Source organism: Thalia democratica, chromosome 2, assembly GCF_965202585.1.
Source record: "Thalia democratica chromosome 2, ktThaDemo2.hap1.1, whole genome shotgun sequence".
Lineage (NCBI taxonomy): Eukaryota > Metazoa > Chordata > Thaliacea > Salpida > Salpidae > Thalia > Thalia democratica.
Genome location: NC_139166.1, coordinates 53878917 through 53897211, shown reverse-complemented (window position 1 = coordinate 53897211; position 18295 = coordinate 53878917). Strand labels below are relative to the sequence as shown.

The 18295-nt window shown below is 24.7% G+C and overlaps 1 protein-coding gene across 1 annotated transcript in view; it reads left to right on the top strand.

The window, feature by feature from the left end:
- The first annotated feature begins 774 nt into the window (after window positions 1–774).
- LOC145830272 (unconventional myosin-Va-like) overlaps window positions 775–18295 on the top strand; it is a 33737-nt gene continuing 16216 nt past the window's right edge. The window contains exons 1-14 of the mRNA XM_082938221.1: window positions 775–886; window positions 1257–1379; window positions 2022–2193; window positions 3083–3227; window positions 5834–5993; window positions 7905–8048; window positions 8783–8864; window positions 11330–11437; window positions 12854–12957; window positions 13601–13732; window positions 14050–14183; window positions 15947–16169; window positions 17068–17198; window positions 17948–18026. Coding sequence (XP_082794347.1) covers window positions 860–886; window positions 1257–1379; window positions 2022–2193; window positions 3083–3227; window positions 5834–5993; window positions 7905–8048; window positions 8783–8864; window positions 11330–11437; window positions 12854–12957; window positions 13601–13732; window positions 14050–14183; window positions 15947–16169; window positions 17068–17198; window positions 17948–18026 — 1764 coding nt within the window. The 5' untranslated portion in view covers window positions 775–859. The remainder of the gene's footprint in view (window positions 887–1256; window positions 1380–2021; window positions 2194–3082; window positions 3228–5833; window positions 5994–7904; window positions 8049–8782; window positions 8865–11329; window positions 11438–12853; window positions 12958–13600; window positions 13733–14049; window positions 14184–15946; window positions 16170–17067; window positions 17199–17947; window positions 18027–18295) is intronic.

Sequence of the window (18295 nt, the reverse complement as noted above, 5' to 3'; positions counted from 1 at the left end):
TAAATATTTCATACAAACAAAATAAACAAAAACAAGAAACTGTTGAAAATCTTTCATTTGAGTTAAAAAAAGCTGTCAGAAAGCTAAGATAAAAGCTGTTCTTTATCAATAACTGTTTATTTTAAAATTTTGCTACAGGTCATCAGACAAAAGTCACATTATTAAATAATAGTGTTTTAATTGGTCTAAATTGCTTGCAACTTAGTATAAACATCTTATAAAGCAAATAAACTAACTGAACAAGTTAACAATAATGTTGTGTCTTTTAATTATCTTTGTTTTCAAATTGAAAATATGTACTTCTTAAATTAAGGCTTGCTTACGAAGTACAAAGTGTTTTTAGTTTATTTGAAACTTTAAGCCTAGTGATTTTATTGTTGTTTGAAGTTTTGACAAGCTGGAGTATCTTTTGAAAGGTAGATAAAATAGTTTTTGATTGCGTATTGTTTGAATTTTGAAATTTGTAGTTTTAGGTATAAATTTATTAATAAGAAATGTTTATTTTCTAATTTACACCTAACTTTAAAACATTCAATTTGATTTTAATAAAGTTTACTGAAATTAAACTTTAAAACGACTTTTACTCTGTCTTCTTAAAATTTTGTGGAATTAATTTGTAATATATTTGTTAGTATATCAAAATAACTAGTAAGCTAAATGTACTAGTTTTTATTTAGTTGGTAGCTTGTTGAGGATTTTCTTATGTTTATATAAATTTTTCATAAATTTTTTAAAACTAAAAAGTTGTTACAATCTCATCAAGATTCATTATACCTATTGAAGGCCTTTTCTGATAAAACATATCATAAGTAGTTGATGGAAATAGAAGCTAATTTTATAACTAAAGTTTCGAGCAATCATGTCTAGTGTGGAATTGTATACAGAGGTAAGTACTTCTATAATCTAATAATTTGATATACAAAATAAAAAAATGGTAAAACTTTTAAACATATAGATTTTTAAAACGCCTGTTTCTCTTTAATGAATATTAAATAACAATCATGATAACTCTTAATGAAATTTTTACAAAAATATTGATTTATTAGTATAAGTATAAGTATTTAGATAGTACAAATTACAATGTTAATACTTTTGTGTATATCAAAACACAGCAGCAAAACTCTTGCATAAGACCTAAAATATGTTTGTTCTTAATAAAAATATTTAAAAGTACTTTTGTTTTTAACTAATAAAATTAAAATTTATTTTTGATAAATAAGATAAAAAAAATAATAAAATGAACTTGTTTTTCACAGAGGACAAGAATATGGTTACCTGACAAAGAGTTGATATGGCGTGGAGCAACGCTTGCTAAATCTTATAAAGACGGGGATGCTGAAATTAAAGTTTATATGGAAGACAATGAAGGAGAAGTAGAGGTTAATTAGAAAAATGTTTAAAACTTTAGAAAGTTTTTTTAAGGAATTCTCGATACACCTGTTACTTAAAGTATTTTTTTATTAGAGTAAATACTGGTTTCAACTACAAATACAAAGCTGCAGCTACAAATTCAATCTTTACTATTTGATAAAGTATATTTTTTTACAAATTAAAAAATGTTCTTTACTAGTAGGTTGTTGATTGTGCTTATGTTTTAAGGTTAACTGTTTTAAAATATAAATGATATTAAAGTATGAAAACGAAACATTATATTTTAAATACATTTATAGTTTAATAACTTGAACTTTTTTTCATTCACAAATAAACAAACTTTAGTTTTAAACTATTTTGTGCTAATAAATTGCTCAAGAATTTCTTGTTAAAATAAATTAACCAAAAATTACCTATCAATTTAATTATAGTTTCTTGATTTAACATTATAAATCTTTAAATAAAAGAAAGTGTGGTAACTAACTCTAAGTATCTGAAACTAAGTTATAACTCTGAGTTTTGAATCTTATAGGTTAACTTCAACTTCATAGTTATACTTACTTACTAATAGCATTATTTAAAAAAATTTTAACAACTAACAGTGATAAATCATAAAAAGTTTAAGTTTTATAACTACTTCTACTCTTCAGGCTGAGATGAAATCAATCAAGTTGGTGAAAGGTAAGCTGCCACACTTGAGAAATCCTGATATTTTGGTGGGAGAAAATGATCTGACGTCACTGAGTTACCTTCACGAACCTGCCGTACTGCACAACTTGCAAGTCAGATTTGTTGAAAAGAATGCCGTATACACTTACTGTGGTTTGTTTGTTATAATTTTTGTCTGGTTGTTTTTATAGTTTTGATTTAGTACACAACTAGAAATTTAATTAGTTTAATCGATTTAAATTTTTACATTAATAACTAAAATGCAAGTTTTTTTACTGAGTTTTTGAATACTAAGTAATTTTTGAGGTCGTAGTTGCAATATTCAAGATGTTCCTAATGAAATGAGCGAACAAAAAAAATCTATTTCATTAAAATTATACTTACTGCTACAGCATTTGAGCAAACAATTTTCTTATCCTTTTAAAATTGTTCACAATTTCTCATAATTTGTTTTTTAAATTTCTGGATAAATGTTTGTTTTTTTTCATAATTAAATTGAATATGATTTTTTTAGTCGTAAAACTTTATTTTTTACTTTAAAAATCTCTCAAGAAATTGTTTAAAGTATGGCAAAATAATTTCCTAAAAATGTTAGGTCCTAATTTTTAAACCTATAAGGAGGTAGGTTTTACTAAAGTAGTATTTTTTAAACTTTGTCCGTGCTTATTATATATTATGGATTTTATAGGATTCCTTAATTTTGATCTATTAGTTCTCAAAAATTACTTTTAAGTAATTTTAAATATAAATAAGTTTAAAAATGGACCCTAGATTGGTTAAGAATCTACAAAATAAAATCAGAAAAAATAACGTTTAACCATCCTTTATTATTTTTGAATTATCATTTTAGTTTTTATAAAAAATACTTTTGTATTATTTTCATATAATAGTTTTGAGCATTATTGTTTTTATACCTTTGAAAGAATAGCATAGTTATCTTTATTAAAAGTTGATAGAATTAATTTTTTCTTTTAAAAATCTTTTCTATAACTTATAATTTATCTTTTTAAAGAGTTTATGTTAAAAAGTTATTTAAAAATAGGAATAGTACTGGTAGCAATAAACCCATACGAAAACATGGACATATACTCAGATGATTTTATTCAGCTTTACAGTGGTTCGAATGTGAGTGAGCTTGATCCGCACATATTCGCCATTGCAGAAGAAGCTTTTGTTCAGATGAGCCGGTAAAATTTCTTACTGTTTATAATAAGTTATAATTTCTTATATAACATATTGTTCGTTAGTTTTTAGAACATTTTTATTTATTTAAATAATCTTTTTATAATACTTTGCAATAAATAAATATTTAATGACTTTGATAAAGAATAAAACATATTTTTTTAGTGGTTGGGAGTAAATTTTACAAAATCATGAAAAATTTTAAATGTTTAAGGTCAAATATTTTTAATATTTATTAGATTATTTTTTCATGATTTTGTAGTTTTTTTGAGTGTTAAATATTTCTTAGTTTGGTTGTTAAGTAGCTTACACTAAAAAAGACAAAAAAATGTTTAAGAAACTTTTATTTTGAAAAAATTAAAGAGCATGAAATAAATTTTCAATTACAACTCAAAAAATAGAATACCTAAAATACACAATTAAGTTTTTATTCGATATATAAGTGTTTAGTTGTAAACGTTTGTAAAATTAAATAAATATTCTTAAAATATTAAATTATTAAAAGTGTTGTAAAGCGACTTCATTATTTTGTTTTTGATACTAGTAAAGCCATTTTAATTTAAAGTTGTAAAAAGGTGCGACATAAATGTCAACGTAAAATCTATATGCAATCTTACATAGATGACCTTTGATAAATTTACAGACTAAGTTGTTAAAATACTTAAAAAAGCTTGCTTATGTTTCCAAAATAATTATATATAAATAAATAAACTATTTTTTTAAATTAAAATTTTTACACTACATGAACTAAACATCTAAAAACATATATAAATTCAAACATTTTTTTTGCAATCAAAGACTTATTTATGGTATGTCTATACAACATCACTTAGTTAAGTTATGTGTGTTTTTTATTAAAACTTATTAAATTTACTTTTATTTTTAATTTAAACTTTTTCTTTAGTATTAGAGCTCAGAGTATTTATAGATTTAATAGTTTTTGAAATTTTTAATTACAAAATTATCTATGATCATGATTTTTACTTAACTTATGGCATTCAACTACAATTCATACTTGTTATTTGTAAATTTTTAATGTTTATTAGATCAAGTGTCTTATGTTTGCTTAAGTATGATAAAAAATTCAATTGTTAAAAAACTGCTTAAATTTAAAACAGTTGTGTTTCTCATGTCTTTGAAATGTTCAGTAACGGTTGAAGGTGTTTATAGGATAACAAATAATTTTCTTGAAACGAATGCTGCAGTTCAGCAATTACCTTGCTACAGTTTGAATATTCGTGTGTCAATTTTCAACTTAATCTAATTTAAGTTGTCACATAAACCGGTTATTTATACCGGTGTATTTTACAACACAAAATTAAACTGCGGTCTTTAACTTTAATTGGTTTAACAGTCAATTTTTTTAGGGTTTAATTTTTTACTTCTTTTTATAAAAAAATAAATAAATAATAAGTTTTATAATTAGATTATTAATTTAGCGTTTTTTGGTACAAATACATATCGTAAACATTTAAAAAGCTATTAAAAAATATTTAGTATATAGTTTATTAATTTTTAATTTGTGAGGGAGTTATTATTACGCATTTCATGTTTTTTTTTGTGTCTATAAATTATTGCGTGTAATTTTTCTTAATCAGTCTCCATAGATAAAACATGTTTAACCAAGTTAATTTCCAATACTTTTTTTTAACTTTTAAAACAAAAAAATAGACACATCCAAAAAATATTGACGGAACAGACATCCTTGTGACATTGGAAGTTTTCCATTTCTAATTATAAATTTCGCCGCATTTTTCGCGAAGTCACTCGAACACAAAGTCATTGAAGTTTTCACGGCTTGTTACGAGGCTTTGTGTGAAAAACTTTTCTCGAAACTTTCTTTTTTATGTTCCTGTTATGAAAACTCATTTTGTTATTGATTTTTTTTATGTGACAATTATTCATTCAATTCAAAAATAGATTTTGCATAACATTACTTTTTTCTTTGTATATACTTTATAAAAAACTGTGTTTTTTATTCAAGTTGACTTTTTGTGTTACAATAAAAATGGTTTTGTAATATTTAAATGTGTAACGTTTTAACACATAATGATAGTAAAACGGTTTTGTTCAACTAAATGCGCTTTTTCAAAGAGCTTGTCAGTTACAAAATATTCTTAAATAAGTTTATATCACAATTATTTGATTTGATGTATGAAAAAAATAAAACATAACTTCATTTGTCTCCCAGTTATTAGTTATGAATTTACATAAACTAATATTAAAAATAAAAAATATATTCATTTTGTTCTTTAGTTAAATTTAAATGAGTTGTATTTAAATTTTGAACTTAGGTAAATATTTAATTTTGACGTGACAATTTTATAAAATAATATAAATCTTGAAGTATTACAATTTAAGTAAAAAAGGATAGTTTTATTTTCATCGCAAAAACAATACTTTTATTAAGTGAAAACTAATTATAAAATATTAAAAAAAAAATTTAGTTACGTAAAGTAAAATAACCAGTTGAATCTAAATAACAGAAAATCTAATTACAAATACGAACTAGTAAAAAGAGGTTAAATGCAACAAATTCGTAATTGCAAATGAAAATTTTCAACAGCTGAAAAAAACCCGAACAGTATTATTAAAAAGCAAACGCAAACAGGGACTCGAAGAACCAGTCGATCATAGTGACGGGCGAGAGCGGAGCGGGGAAGACGGTGTCCGCCAAGTTCACCATGAGGTACTTCGCGTCCGCGGGCGGAACCAACACCAAGGAGAACAATGTGGAGCAGAAAGTTCTCGCCAGCAACCCCATCATGGAGGTTGTTTATTAACATATGATTAGGAAATTTTGATTTAAATAAAGTTAGATTTCTCTATTTTGGTACATGATTTTAATGTTTAATTGTCAGTTAAAAAGTTCTTGCCAGCAACCCTTTTATGAAGGCTTTTATTCATTGAATAAATTAGATGAAGTTTAATTTAAAATTTATACGAAGTATTTTTTTTTTTAGTGTTTACTTAAAAAAAAAATAACTATAATATAAGATTAGGCAACACGCTAGCAGTTAATTGTTTAAAGTAAATTAAAAAAAATTGGAATAAAATTCTACCTTAAAATTTTTTGTTTTAACATTTACTAAAAAGTTACAGTAATTTATCATGCAAATTGTATTGAATTAGATACTTTTTAGACAAATTTGATAACTTCTACATATGAGGAAAATCATACTAAATAATAAAAGTTTATCATTTAATAAAATTAAACTGTACAAGTCATCCGTAAATGTTGTAACGTGTTATAACATACTTATCACAAAGCAATAGTGTTTGTTTAAACTTCTGTTATTCAACTTAACAAAAGAATGTATTAAGTTACTGAGGTATAAATAAAGCAAATATTTATACGAAATTATGCAACCGTTCATTTATTTTTCCGTTGTTAATCATTAATTATGTAATATCATGCATTTAGAAACCAAAAACAATACTATAAAAGATATTTTTATTATAATAACCCAAAAGTTGTTAAAAAAATTAAATTTTCTTTCATAAAAATTACAACTTTATTTTTTGATGTTGATAACAGATCAGGTACAAGTTTTTTTAGTTCATAGTCAATTTATAACTAAAAACAACATATAATTACCAAATGGTTCTTCCAATTAAAACATATTGCAAACATATAATGCTTAGCAATTGTAAAAACAATAATTACACTATTGAATGTCATCATCGTTTTTGTATTCATTACTTACATCACAATTGTATGTAAGTATGACCATTTATTGTGTGTGAATGCCAATATTATTCTTTATATTACTAATTATTGTATTGTAAATATTTTTGAAATATATTAATGTTTATATTTAAATTTCAGCGAAAAAATGTAGTTACTACTCAAAAACAATATTTTATATAAAAAGCATTTAACCGTTTTACATTTAAAAATATTTTCATAAGGTTGATTAAAATTATGTTTTTAAAAACATTGCTAAATCAAAATTAACCTAATGTTTCTATTAGTTGTGAAAGCATATAAACAGTTATTTTATTCACAAAATAAACATTTGAATAAACTCGTCAAGTTTATTTATACAGCTCACACAATCGTGAAATGCGTATTTTATAATCATAACCAAAATAGTTTTTATCATGTATTACAACTGTATCTAACATAAAATATTGTAGAATAATAATTTTAAACAGACTGCAATCCAAGTATCAGATTGATTGTTATTTTATATTGTAGTATTTTCACCTACTTCATAATTTCAGGTGCTTTCAACTTGACATTTAAAATTACCGCTTTTTTTTTGTGTTGTTAAATAAAATTTGATTATAAAAAACTACTTTTACTGTAAAAATAAAATCAAATATAAGTTTATGTATTTGCAACTCCATGTTGTTGTTGTAGAATCTTAGTATTTCAATCTCTATTATAAAAACTTCCTAAAACTGTTTTTTTTTTATAACACAGATAACGTCTTTAGTATTTATAGATTGAGTTTTGTAATAATTAAATGTTAAACTGACAAAACTAACCAAGTATGTTTCTTATATTTTTATGAGTGTATATGCTCTAAAATATAACTAAACTACTAAAATATTACTGTAAATAAAAGAGCAATAATGTAAAAGAACATAGATGAGTAAACAGAGAAGCTTAATTTAATTGAAACTAAAAATTGTAACAAATAAAAACTTTTGTTAAATAATGTTTTTAATTACAGGCGATAGGAAACGCAAAGACGATTCGAAACGACAACTCATCCAGATTTGGAAAGTACATAGAAATAAGTTTCAACAAAAGCAATCAGATAATTGGAGCCAACATGAGAACTTACTTGCTTGAAAAATCAAGAGTCGTTGCACAGGTTTTGTTTTTTTTTATTTGATATTCACATGATGGCTAACAATTAGTACTAAAAGGTACAAGGGTGACACCTTGGTTTTTCAAAATTGGTCAATTTTTTACGGTTTAAAATATTTAAGCATCTATGAAATTTATAGAATGTTAAAGTTGGTAAAAAAATAATTACTTCTGTGAAAATATTATAAAAATCTTTAAGTTATATGGTAAAGAAAAATAAAAGAACTTTAAGGATTCATTTTTTTAAAGATCCCTAAGAAGCAAAAATATATTTAGAACTTTGATTATTAATTAAATATTCTATTGTGGGTAGTATTTTAATTTGTATAGAAACATATTTATGCATTTTTTTTTACTTATATAAAACTTTAAAAACTGTTTTGGTTTATATTCAACTTATTTCTTAAACTGGCTTTATTTTTTGCTGTAACTTATATTATTTATACTCTTGTCATGCTGTATAGTTTTTTTTTTAATGGTTCATCAGTTTAGGTACCATAAAAGAATAATCTTGTACTTTTGTTAATGAATTTGAAATAAAATTCTATATATTTAGAGAGTTATCAGAAACATATTTTATCATAAAATTCTTATACAAATATTTTTTATCTACTATCAAAGCTTTTTAGTAATTGAGACTTTTTAAACAAAATTTTAATCTACAGACGTTAGTTTTTTTATGTATATATTAAGTAATACGTTATTTTAATAAATCATAACATTTTATTAACAATGCAGACTGCAAACGAACGGAACTATCACATATTTTACCAGTTGTGTTCCTGCCATGATATGCCTCAATTTCAGCCTCTTAAACTAAGTTGGTTCAAATATCAGTTTTTGTTTTAACTATTTATTATTTTGCTGTTAAGCTAGCAATAAAAATAGACATTTTGTTTTGAAATGATTCAAGTGATTCTGAGAATATAATTAAGTCTTAATCAGGTTTATAATTACAAAGGTTTAACATTTGAAGACCAAACACTATAAATTAAAGTTTTGTTAATTTTTGCTTGTTTATTTAGTTTTATTTAGGGTTTTAAGATAAGAAAATTATATAAGATTAGAAAAAACTTAAATGTACATAAAATTAATTACTTAAAGTTTTTTGTATTCATTTACAGTTGACACTATAAATGACAATATATGTAATACTTTCCAGTATCAGTTTATTTTCCGTAGTTTTTAGTTATTGGTTTTAAAATAAACTACAGTTATTTCATTTTTCTTTCTTTTAAAATAAATTTTTATAGGTATATGACTTTACATTTAATCGCTAGTTAGTATATATGTGTGCTAAATAATCAATTATGTGGTCATAATAGTTTCTAAAAAATCAGTTTTAGTAAACAAATTTCTCATTAGTTAATGAAAAATCATATATTAAAAACTTTCATATATTTTTATTTTTGAACAATCATAAACAAATCATTTTTTTGACCAAATATTGCAATCAATCTATCTTCAGAACCTGCGGAATATTTTGAATATACAAAATATGGATGTGGTAATTTATTTGTAATTTTGATTAAATTGAAAGTTAAATGTTATTAACTTTGCTTGGTTACTTTGCTTATTTTTTCAAAAAAATATTTGTTTTTTATTTAATAAACTATACACAATTGAACATATTGCATTCTGATAGTCTAGGTTTTTATTGAAAATAAAATTATTAAACAGACTAAAATGGTACGATTTAATAACATTTCTACAGTAAAATAACTAAAAACCATAGTTAATGCATGGAACTGCTGTTTATTTTTTTTAACAGTTAAACTTGTGTTTGATTATAATTTTTTAACATTAATGTTCATCAAGTGCAACCAAAATATTTTCAGTTAGTCGTTTTATTTATCGTGTATGGGATTGTACTTTTTGTGGTTAGTTGTACAAACATTTAAGTTGATTTTATGTTTTCATTACTAGAAGCTTTAATTTTGTTGATATAGATATGTTTCAAAACTTTGTGTTGATTGAAAAATGTAATTACTTCTTTAAACAATTAAAGTAGAATCTGTTTATATCCTTAGAGTCTGTACTGAAATACAATGTTTCGCTTGTATTAGCTTCAACATGGCTAACAATCTTTTTTTTCAAATAAAATTTGCAGTTAGAGACAAAAAGGTCATCTTAAAAAGTGTATATTAAAAATTAATAGTAATTCAGTCCCTCTTTACTTTTTCCAATTTATTTACTGTTCAAATTTTGGATTGATTTGTAAACGTCTTGAAAAAAAAGTTGAGCTAAAAAGTTGCATTCTGAGAAGAAGAAAAAGTACTCTAGTTTTTACATTAAAAAAAAAAGACGTTTTCTATATTATATTTAATATAAATTAGACTGAGAACAATGTTTTATTTAGTAAAATATCTCTTTTTTAAAGAAAGTTTGATGTGCATAAATACCCATTAGATAACAAATTGTGAGTTTTTCATTTAAAAAATAAGAATAACAATAAAAAGATAAAATTTATATTAATATAGTTCCTTATAGGTAACTAAGAGTTTGTACTCAAAACTTCCAAATCAAAGTCCATATTATTTATTTTATGAAAAAATTTATGACCTTAACGATTAAAGTTTTTAGTAAAACATTTTAATTTCTTATGAAGGTTGTTAGGTTTAAACCGTTGTCTAATATTCAACATCTTTTAGTATAACACTTTGTTTGTAACGCATTACCATATAATCATTAAGTATTTTATTATTAACTACTGGAAATGTTTAAAAATGTTTAAGGAACAAAAGTGTTGAGATAAAAGTATAAATTTACTATCTGTTAGCATAGTTATGACTAGAGGTTTATTGATATGGACGGTAAACTTTTGACAGCTATTGAACTGATAAAAAATATTGCATTTAATGACGTATTTTCTACGTTAGCTATATTTCGGGACTACAATTAAACTCATAAATATATTACGGTAATAGTAGTTTTTTTACATTTTATAATGATTTTTTTCTCGTAAAAAACGTAAAAATTAAGTTAAAACTAAAAAATTATAAAAAAAGTTAGGATAAGAATAGAAGCGTTACAATACAACAACTTAAAAAATAAATTATTAAGATCTGTTTTTAGTGTTGAAGCTAATATGTGCAGTGACGTATAAATACTATTTAATATCTTGTTAATTTTACAAGTTTTATAGTTTAGGAACTCTAAAAGTTAACAGTTAAAAATAGTCTGTCAATGAGTTACGACAATAATCTTTGTGCAAAGTTGTATGCATATTTTTTTTGGTGTGCACAAACTTTCATAACTAGCAATAACATGACGTTCTAACTACAGTGCCAGCCTCAGAGTTTGAATACACAAATATGGGTGAATGTATGACGATTGATAACGTCGATGATAAAAAGAACTTTTTTGAAACTGCTCATGCGTTGACATTACTCGGTTAGTTTTGATAAAAATATTTGATAAAGTATGAATAATAAGTGTTGTATAGTTTTAATTTTGAAATAAATATATAAAAGTTTATAACAAAATGCAGTTGTAGCTTTTTAAGTTTTAAATGTAATCTTTGCTCAACAGTTTAACCGGAAACATGTAAAAACTGTAAATACTTTCCTATGTTTTACTTTTTTATTAGATAGCAGTTTTAAATTCATAAAATTAAAACTATTATAAAGAGGTAATATATTCTACGTCTACAATAAAAAAAAATACACCTTTTTGATATAAAAGTAATTCTAAGTCTTTTCATTTATATATTTAAACAAAACTTTATAAAGTTTTTTTCACCAAATGTTAAAGTGAAACTGTATGCTTTTACAACGAGTTAAAACTGAATGAAAACGTTTTACATAAATTTTTTATTAAATTTACATGATTATTTGTTTACGGTTCAAGTTTGACTCATAAACAGTATGAGTCGTGATGTTTGCTTATTTATTAGATTTTCGCTGAATAAAGTTTTGACTTGTGTTGAACTTAAGCACAGTTAAGTTTGTTATTGATTTTTCTGTGTTAAAATGTGTAATGTATTTGTTGCACTTTTATTATACAATCAATAAAATAAATTTTAAAATTGCTCGCTAGTATATAAACAACTTAAAAAAAAGCTGTATTTTATTATTCTTATGAAATATTTAAACAAATCTTTCGAAACAAGACTTTAACATATTTTCTGTAACTTTAATAAGAATCATTAATACGTAAAAATACTTTTTCGTTATGTTTATGTTATTTGACAATAATTACTTTAAAATAAAGTAGCTTAAAGTCAGAGAATTCTTCATATCTATAGTGATAATTTTTATAATTCTATGACATAGCATTTAACTGCTTACTTTATATAGAATAGTAGACTTTATTTGTTTAAATTTTGTAAAATAAGAAACAGTTTTTAATGCTACTATTTTATAATTTTGTTATTTTTGAAAGCCAAAGTTTGAAAAAAAAATCTTTTAACTTTATTTTCACACATATTTTGACGTGGTAGAAAACCTCAGTGCTTATAACAAGCTTTACAATAAATTTACTCTTAAAGAAAAATATATCAAAAAAAAAGTTTAAATCTACATTGTAGTTAGTTGTCATTCTTGTGGCTGTGATTTACTTTAAATATAAAAGTGTATAATTCCTAATGTAGAAAACAAAGTTTTGTTATTTAAAGTTAACATGTAATTTATTTATAATAGTTTTGATCAAAATTTAAAAATGTTTAACTAATTTATGAAATAATATCTGTAAAAATATTTAATTAGAAATGCACTATGTACTATTTCTTGCACAAGAACTATTTAAAAAACAATTAGAAAAATGAATTTCCTTTACCATATCAACAGAATTTTTAATCTAATTTGATAGGTGTGAGCAGCCAATATCAATCTCTTATGTTCAGAGTTTTATCTTCCATATTGCACATGGGTAACATTAAAATTATGAAGAAAGGCGATTACTCTACTGTTGATGTTAGTTTACTTGATTTTTTTTAAATGTTTTATTTTAGTTGGTTAATACTAAAGTAGTTTGTTTAGAATTAAAATATATACGTAACATTTATTGAGTTATTAAAAATTGCATTTTTAAAACCAACAAAACGGTTAAAAAATATATTTCATATTAAATTTTTTACCAAAAAATAACTTTAATTTTATTTCCATAAATATTTGAGTATTTTGAAAAGCTATTTCTCTATCATAAAATTTTTAAATTATAATATTTTTTTTTTAAACTAGCCAATAGTTAGTTAATACTAAAATAAAATAAAAAATTAAATCTAAATTTGTGAAGTTAAATGAAATATAAAAAATAACATATTAGAAACATACAGAGCGGTTTAAAATCTATATGTTATTTACGTAAATTAAGTTTAGTAATTCTAAAACAGTAAATTTGATATTAAATCTCAAATACTTTTTTAATGATGTTTAAAAGCTATTTTCAAGTTGTTAATTTTTCATATAACTTTTATCTAAAACTTTTTAGACAACCTTTAGCCATCAGACGAACATATTTCACTTGTATATCAAATCATGCTTGACACAACTATAATGTTTAAAAAATAAATATAAAATACTTAAATTTGTAATGTTATTTTTTTTTTCATGCCAGCCATCAGACGATCACCTGGCGACGATGTGCGAGTTGCTTGGCATCGAGGCAACACAGATGCTGCAGTGGCTGACCAATAAGAAACTGACAACCATGACTGAGGTCGTCGTCAAGCCAATGAATCAGGATCAGGTATGATGTTCGTTAAGATAATTTTTTATTGAATTAGTTTGTTACAACATAATTTTGTTCTGCTTTCATTTGGCTAGATTATAAAAACTTATTTGCTTTACTACGGATGTTGTATAGTTTTTTTTTTTAATTTTGTGTTTGTTTAAAATAATTTTGATTTGATGAAGTTTACTATTATTTTACGTAAAAAGTGTTAAGCTTTGGTGTTTACTTTGGTGTTATTAAAGTCAATTATGGTAGAAAAATAAAACTAATACATATTCTTAGCTCTAAACTTCTTGGTAGCAAATATTATTGTAGTTTTAATTTTGTCCCAGGCAATTCAAGCAAGAAACGCACTGGCAAAACATATGTACAGCAAACTTTTCGAGTGGATAGTTGCTAAAGTAAATGAGGCTCTGTCCACCAGTGCTAAGCAAGACTCTTTCATTGGTGTCCTTGATATATACGGGTTAGTTTTAGAAATAGTGAAAATAGTCAATACCTTTTTTTTCATTACAAAAAGTTTTGATCATACAAATTCGATGATCAGACTACATAAATAAGTACTAGCAAACGGTTACTTAATGGTAAAATATCATTAACTGTTTGTAGATTGACGAGTGCAAGTTTTTCGGTTCAGGCTAACTGACGATTTTTAATAAAAACGAAACCCAGGTCTCAGTCTACCGAAGGCTTGTGGTCTGATTATCGAACTGGTATGATCAAACTGTTATGTAAACTCAAGCTTGTCTCACAACATACGAAAGTCCAGGCATATATACAACTTTTGCCGATGTTTTATTTAATTTTTTCGTTATTGAGTGACTTGATTCAAATAAATTAAGTATTTTAGATACATAATGTATAAGAAAATAGTTGTATTTATAAGTAAATAGCAAATTCATAACAAGATTTATTGTTTCGGATGATAGTTTGCTGTTAACTTTTTTCTCTGATTTTTTTCTGATCAATTTCTTTTTATGACATACTCCTTAATATTTGAAACATATTAAAAGATCTATAAAATTTTGGCTTAAATTGTAGTTAAAAGAAGTACTTTCAATGTTATGTTATTATCAAACATATACTATATAAAAAAGTAGTAAGTTTTAGTTTGCCGGAGACAAAAAATTGAAGCTACTTTAAATACACAAAAAAAAAAGAAGTTTTGTTGATATACTTTTATGTGTTGAGTACGTACAAGGTCAAGACAAAGGATACAAAAAAAAACTGTTGGCATACTAGGATGACTTAGAAACTAACTAGCATATTATTATATCATTATTATTTCTATAGTTATATGCATAATACAATTGCTATTTCAAGCCTATGTGACAATAGTCGCTATGCTAGATATTTTGAATTGAAAAGTTAGATTTAATTGTGTTCTAATAACAACTTCAATCTATATTGATTTCTGGTTTTAATTTTAAATTGATTAATTTTTAATGCTTTTTTACATCACTGCTTTTCTCTTTGTACTCTTATTATTTATATGCTTTTTATCCGAAAAGAAGTTCTTTTAATTCATGCTGCATCAATTGTAAACTTGCTATAAAAGAAATACTACGAATTAGGGGCGTCGCGTGGGGTGGATCATTAAAGCAGGTTCTCCACATAAAAAAAATCTTATATTATACCTCTGTAAAAATTATTATTTTTTAATAAACTTTTGGTTACAAACTATTTGTTGTATTTGTAGTATTTTTATATCACTACATTAGTTTTGAAAAACAACGAATTACACGGTTTCTTAGAAACTTGTAAATTTTAGCACCCCCTAATAAAAACATTACGCGTTGCCTTTGCTACGAAAACGTCATCTACTTCAACGAGTGTCTAAATAAATATCTTTTCTGTTTGACGTCTCATCTGGTGTCTTATAAGTACTGTTTTCCAGTGGGAGTTTAGTCACAGGCATCCTTTTTTGATTTACTAAAGTTTATCATAAACAAATGTCTTTCTCGTGTTGTAATTTATTAACGAATAAGTAACAAGAATGATAAATCTGAAATAAAATGCGTCCATGTTCAGGCAATACTTATACAGTGTCTCTTTTCAAACAGGTCTAATCAAAAGCTAGACATTTTTTACATCGCTGTATTTCGCCATTTTTTATAATTTCAGTTATATTTCCGTCTAAAAGTGTTTTTTGTTCGGCCTGTATCTACTGAAATTATTTTTAACTTAAAAAAAGATATCTGTCATCCACTATCACGCCACTCCTCGCAGGTTCGAGACGTTCAAGGTGAACTCGTTCGAGCAGTTCTGCATCAACTACGCCAACGAGAAGCTGCAGCAGCAGTTCTGCAACCACGTGTTCAAGCTGGAGCAGGACGAGTACGTGAGGGAGGGGATCGAGTGGAAGTTCATCACCTTCACCGACAACCAGCCCTGCATCACCCTCATCGAGGACAAGATGGGCATACTGGACCAGCTGAACGACCAGTGCAAGGTTGTTTTTTGTTTAAATTGTCACGGAGTTGCCGTAAAACATTGGATTTGAGAAATTTAAAAAATAGGAAAAACCTGAAATTTTAATCAATTTATAAATGTAAAGAAATGAAATTTCGATTGTAGACGAAAAAATCCGCTGTATGGTGTAATGGGTAGGTGACAAATATGCACGAAGGATCAAAACACTTTTGCGCGGATTGACGCCGTGCAAAAATGTCTTCGTGCATATTTGACCCGTCCCCATATAAGTTACATATTTTTTTGTTTAATTTGAAGTTTTAATTATAATAAAACACATTTAAATTATCTTTTCATTATTTTACATTTATACTAGTTAAAACAGTTTTTTACCTTAAATTAAGTTTAATTTTTAATATTTAAATTGTTCAAAAGAGCTTACATTTTTTAAAGCCTCGAATAAATTAAGGAAACCTGGAAAAAAGATTCAAAAAACCTATGGCAACCCTGTTTTGATAATTTATAAGGTTTTTACTTATTTGTTCAAGTAATCCTAAAACTTTAAACAAAGTGTTAGTTGTGTAAGAAGTGATAAGTCAGTTTTATTTTTGCTAAAGCGATCTTTTTTCCTGTTTTTAATGTTCACTTTTATTTTAGTCCTGATGAAAATTGTCAAAAGATTTATACTTTAATTGTCTTTGTATCATTGAAAATTGATGTTTAGTTTAACACTTAAGCTGATATCATTGAAAACTAAGTGTAATGTTTTTGTTATATTTTAGTATTGCTTATTACAATAAATTAGTAAAAACTTATTTAAATTAAACTTAACATTTTTATAACTATTAATTTTTGAACATCAACTCTTTTTTTTTTTCGTAATTTGATAACAAAAAAATTGATAATATTGTAACAATTTTATTATTATTTTCAAACAGTTGCAAAGAGGTAGTGATGAGGCTTGGGCCCAGAAGTTGTTCGATCTCCACCTTGGTAAAAGCAAACATTTTGAAAAATCAAAACTATCAAACACTTCATTCTTCGTTGTGCACTTTGCAGATAAAGTCAGGTATAATGATGATAACAATATCTTGTTTTATGATTTATGAAATGCCTTTTATAAGTTTTTTTCTTGTAAAATTAATTTCTTTTATTTTATCAATACTATCTTTTAACACAGGTTTGAAGTTTTGTGCTTATAAGAGTTTATTATCAATGATTATATTAGACCTGTTTTTTTAGGTCGTTTAAAATCAGGTGTTGGAATTACATATAAATAAGGCCTCATTAATATGGGGTTTCCGCCCTTAAAAGCGATTTTTTTTATAGTGCTTCGGATTAAATTAGTAAGGGGCGAAAAAGTAAATGGGTAATTAACTAGTAAATGGGCAATATCTCATTAGGGGGCAATTATTTTATTATTTTTTACCAAATGTGTGGTTATGAAAATGAGTTTGAGAAACCTTGGTGTAGATTATAAAGCTAGTAACTATTTATTTAGAAACATTTTTTTAAGTTTCTAATAAAATTAATTTTTATTTCAGTTATACGAAAAATATTTTTTAACCTGAAACTTATAAAAAATTTGTTGTACATAACGTAGCTATCATTTACAATATATTAAGCAGAAGTCATTTGATGTCAAAACCTTTTTTGTCCCTTTTTTTTAAAGCATTTATACATCAAATAAGGTGACAACCAAAGTTTCTTAGCCTGAAACTTAAAAAAAAACTTAACTTCAAGTTGTAAAGTTCTCATGTAAGCTCTAAAGTTTTATAAACAATTGACGTCACGCGCTATAAATAAATGTTTCTGCAGATATGAAATTGAAGGGTTTTTAGAAAAAAACAGGGACGCAGTTAGCGAAGAACAACTTGCTATATTGAAAGCAAGCCAGGTACGTTATTAAATATATATACTAGTATATAAGATTTATAGAAATTATTATTTTTTATTTATTTTAAGTGCTTACTAAAAATAAACGGAAAATACTTAAATTTTTGATAAAATTTGACAAAAGTCAAAATTTTGTTGATTTTTTTAAACAGATTTTTTCAAACGAAAACTTATAATAAGTTAATTCTCCAATTTTATTTTCAGTCGTTTTTGTTTATAAGTGAATTAAAATATCAATTAACAAATCTCATTTAATGTTAACATAAACAA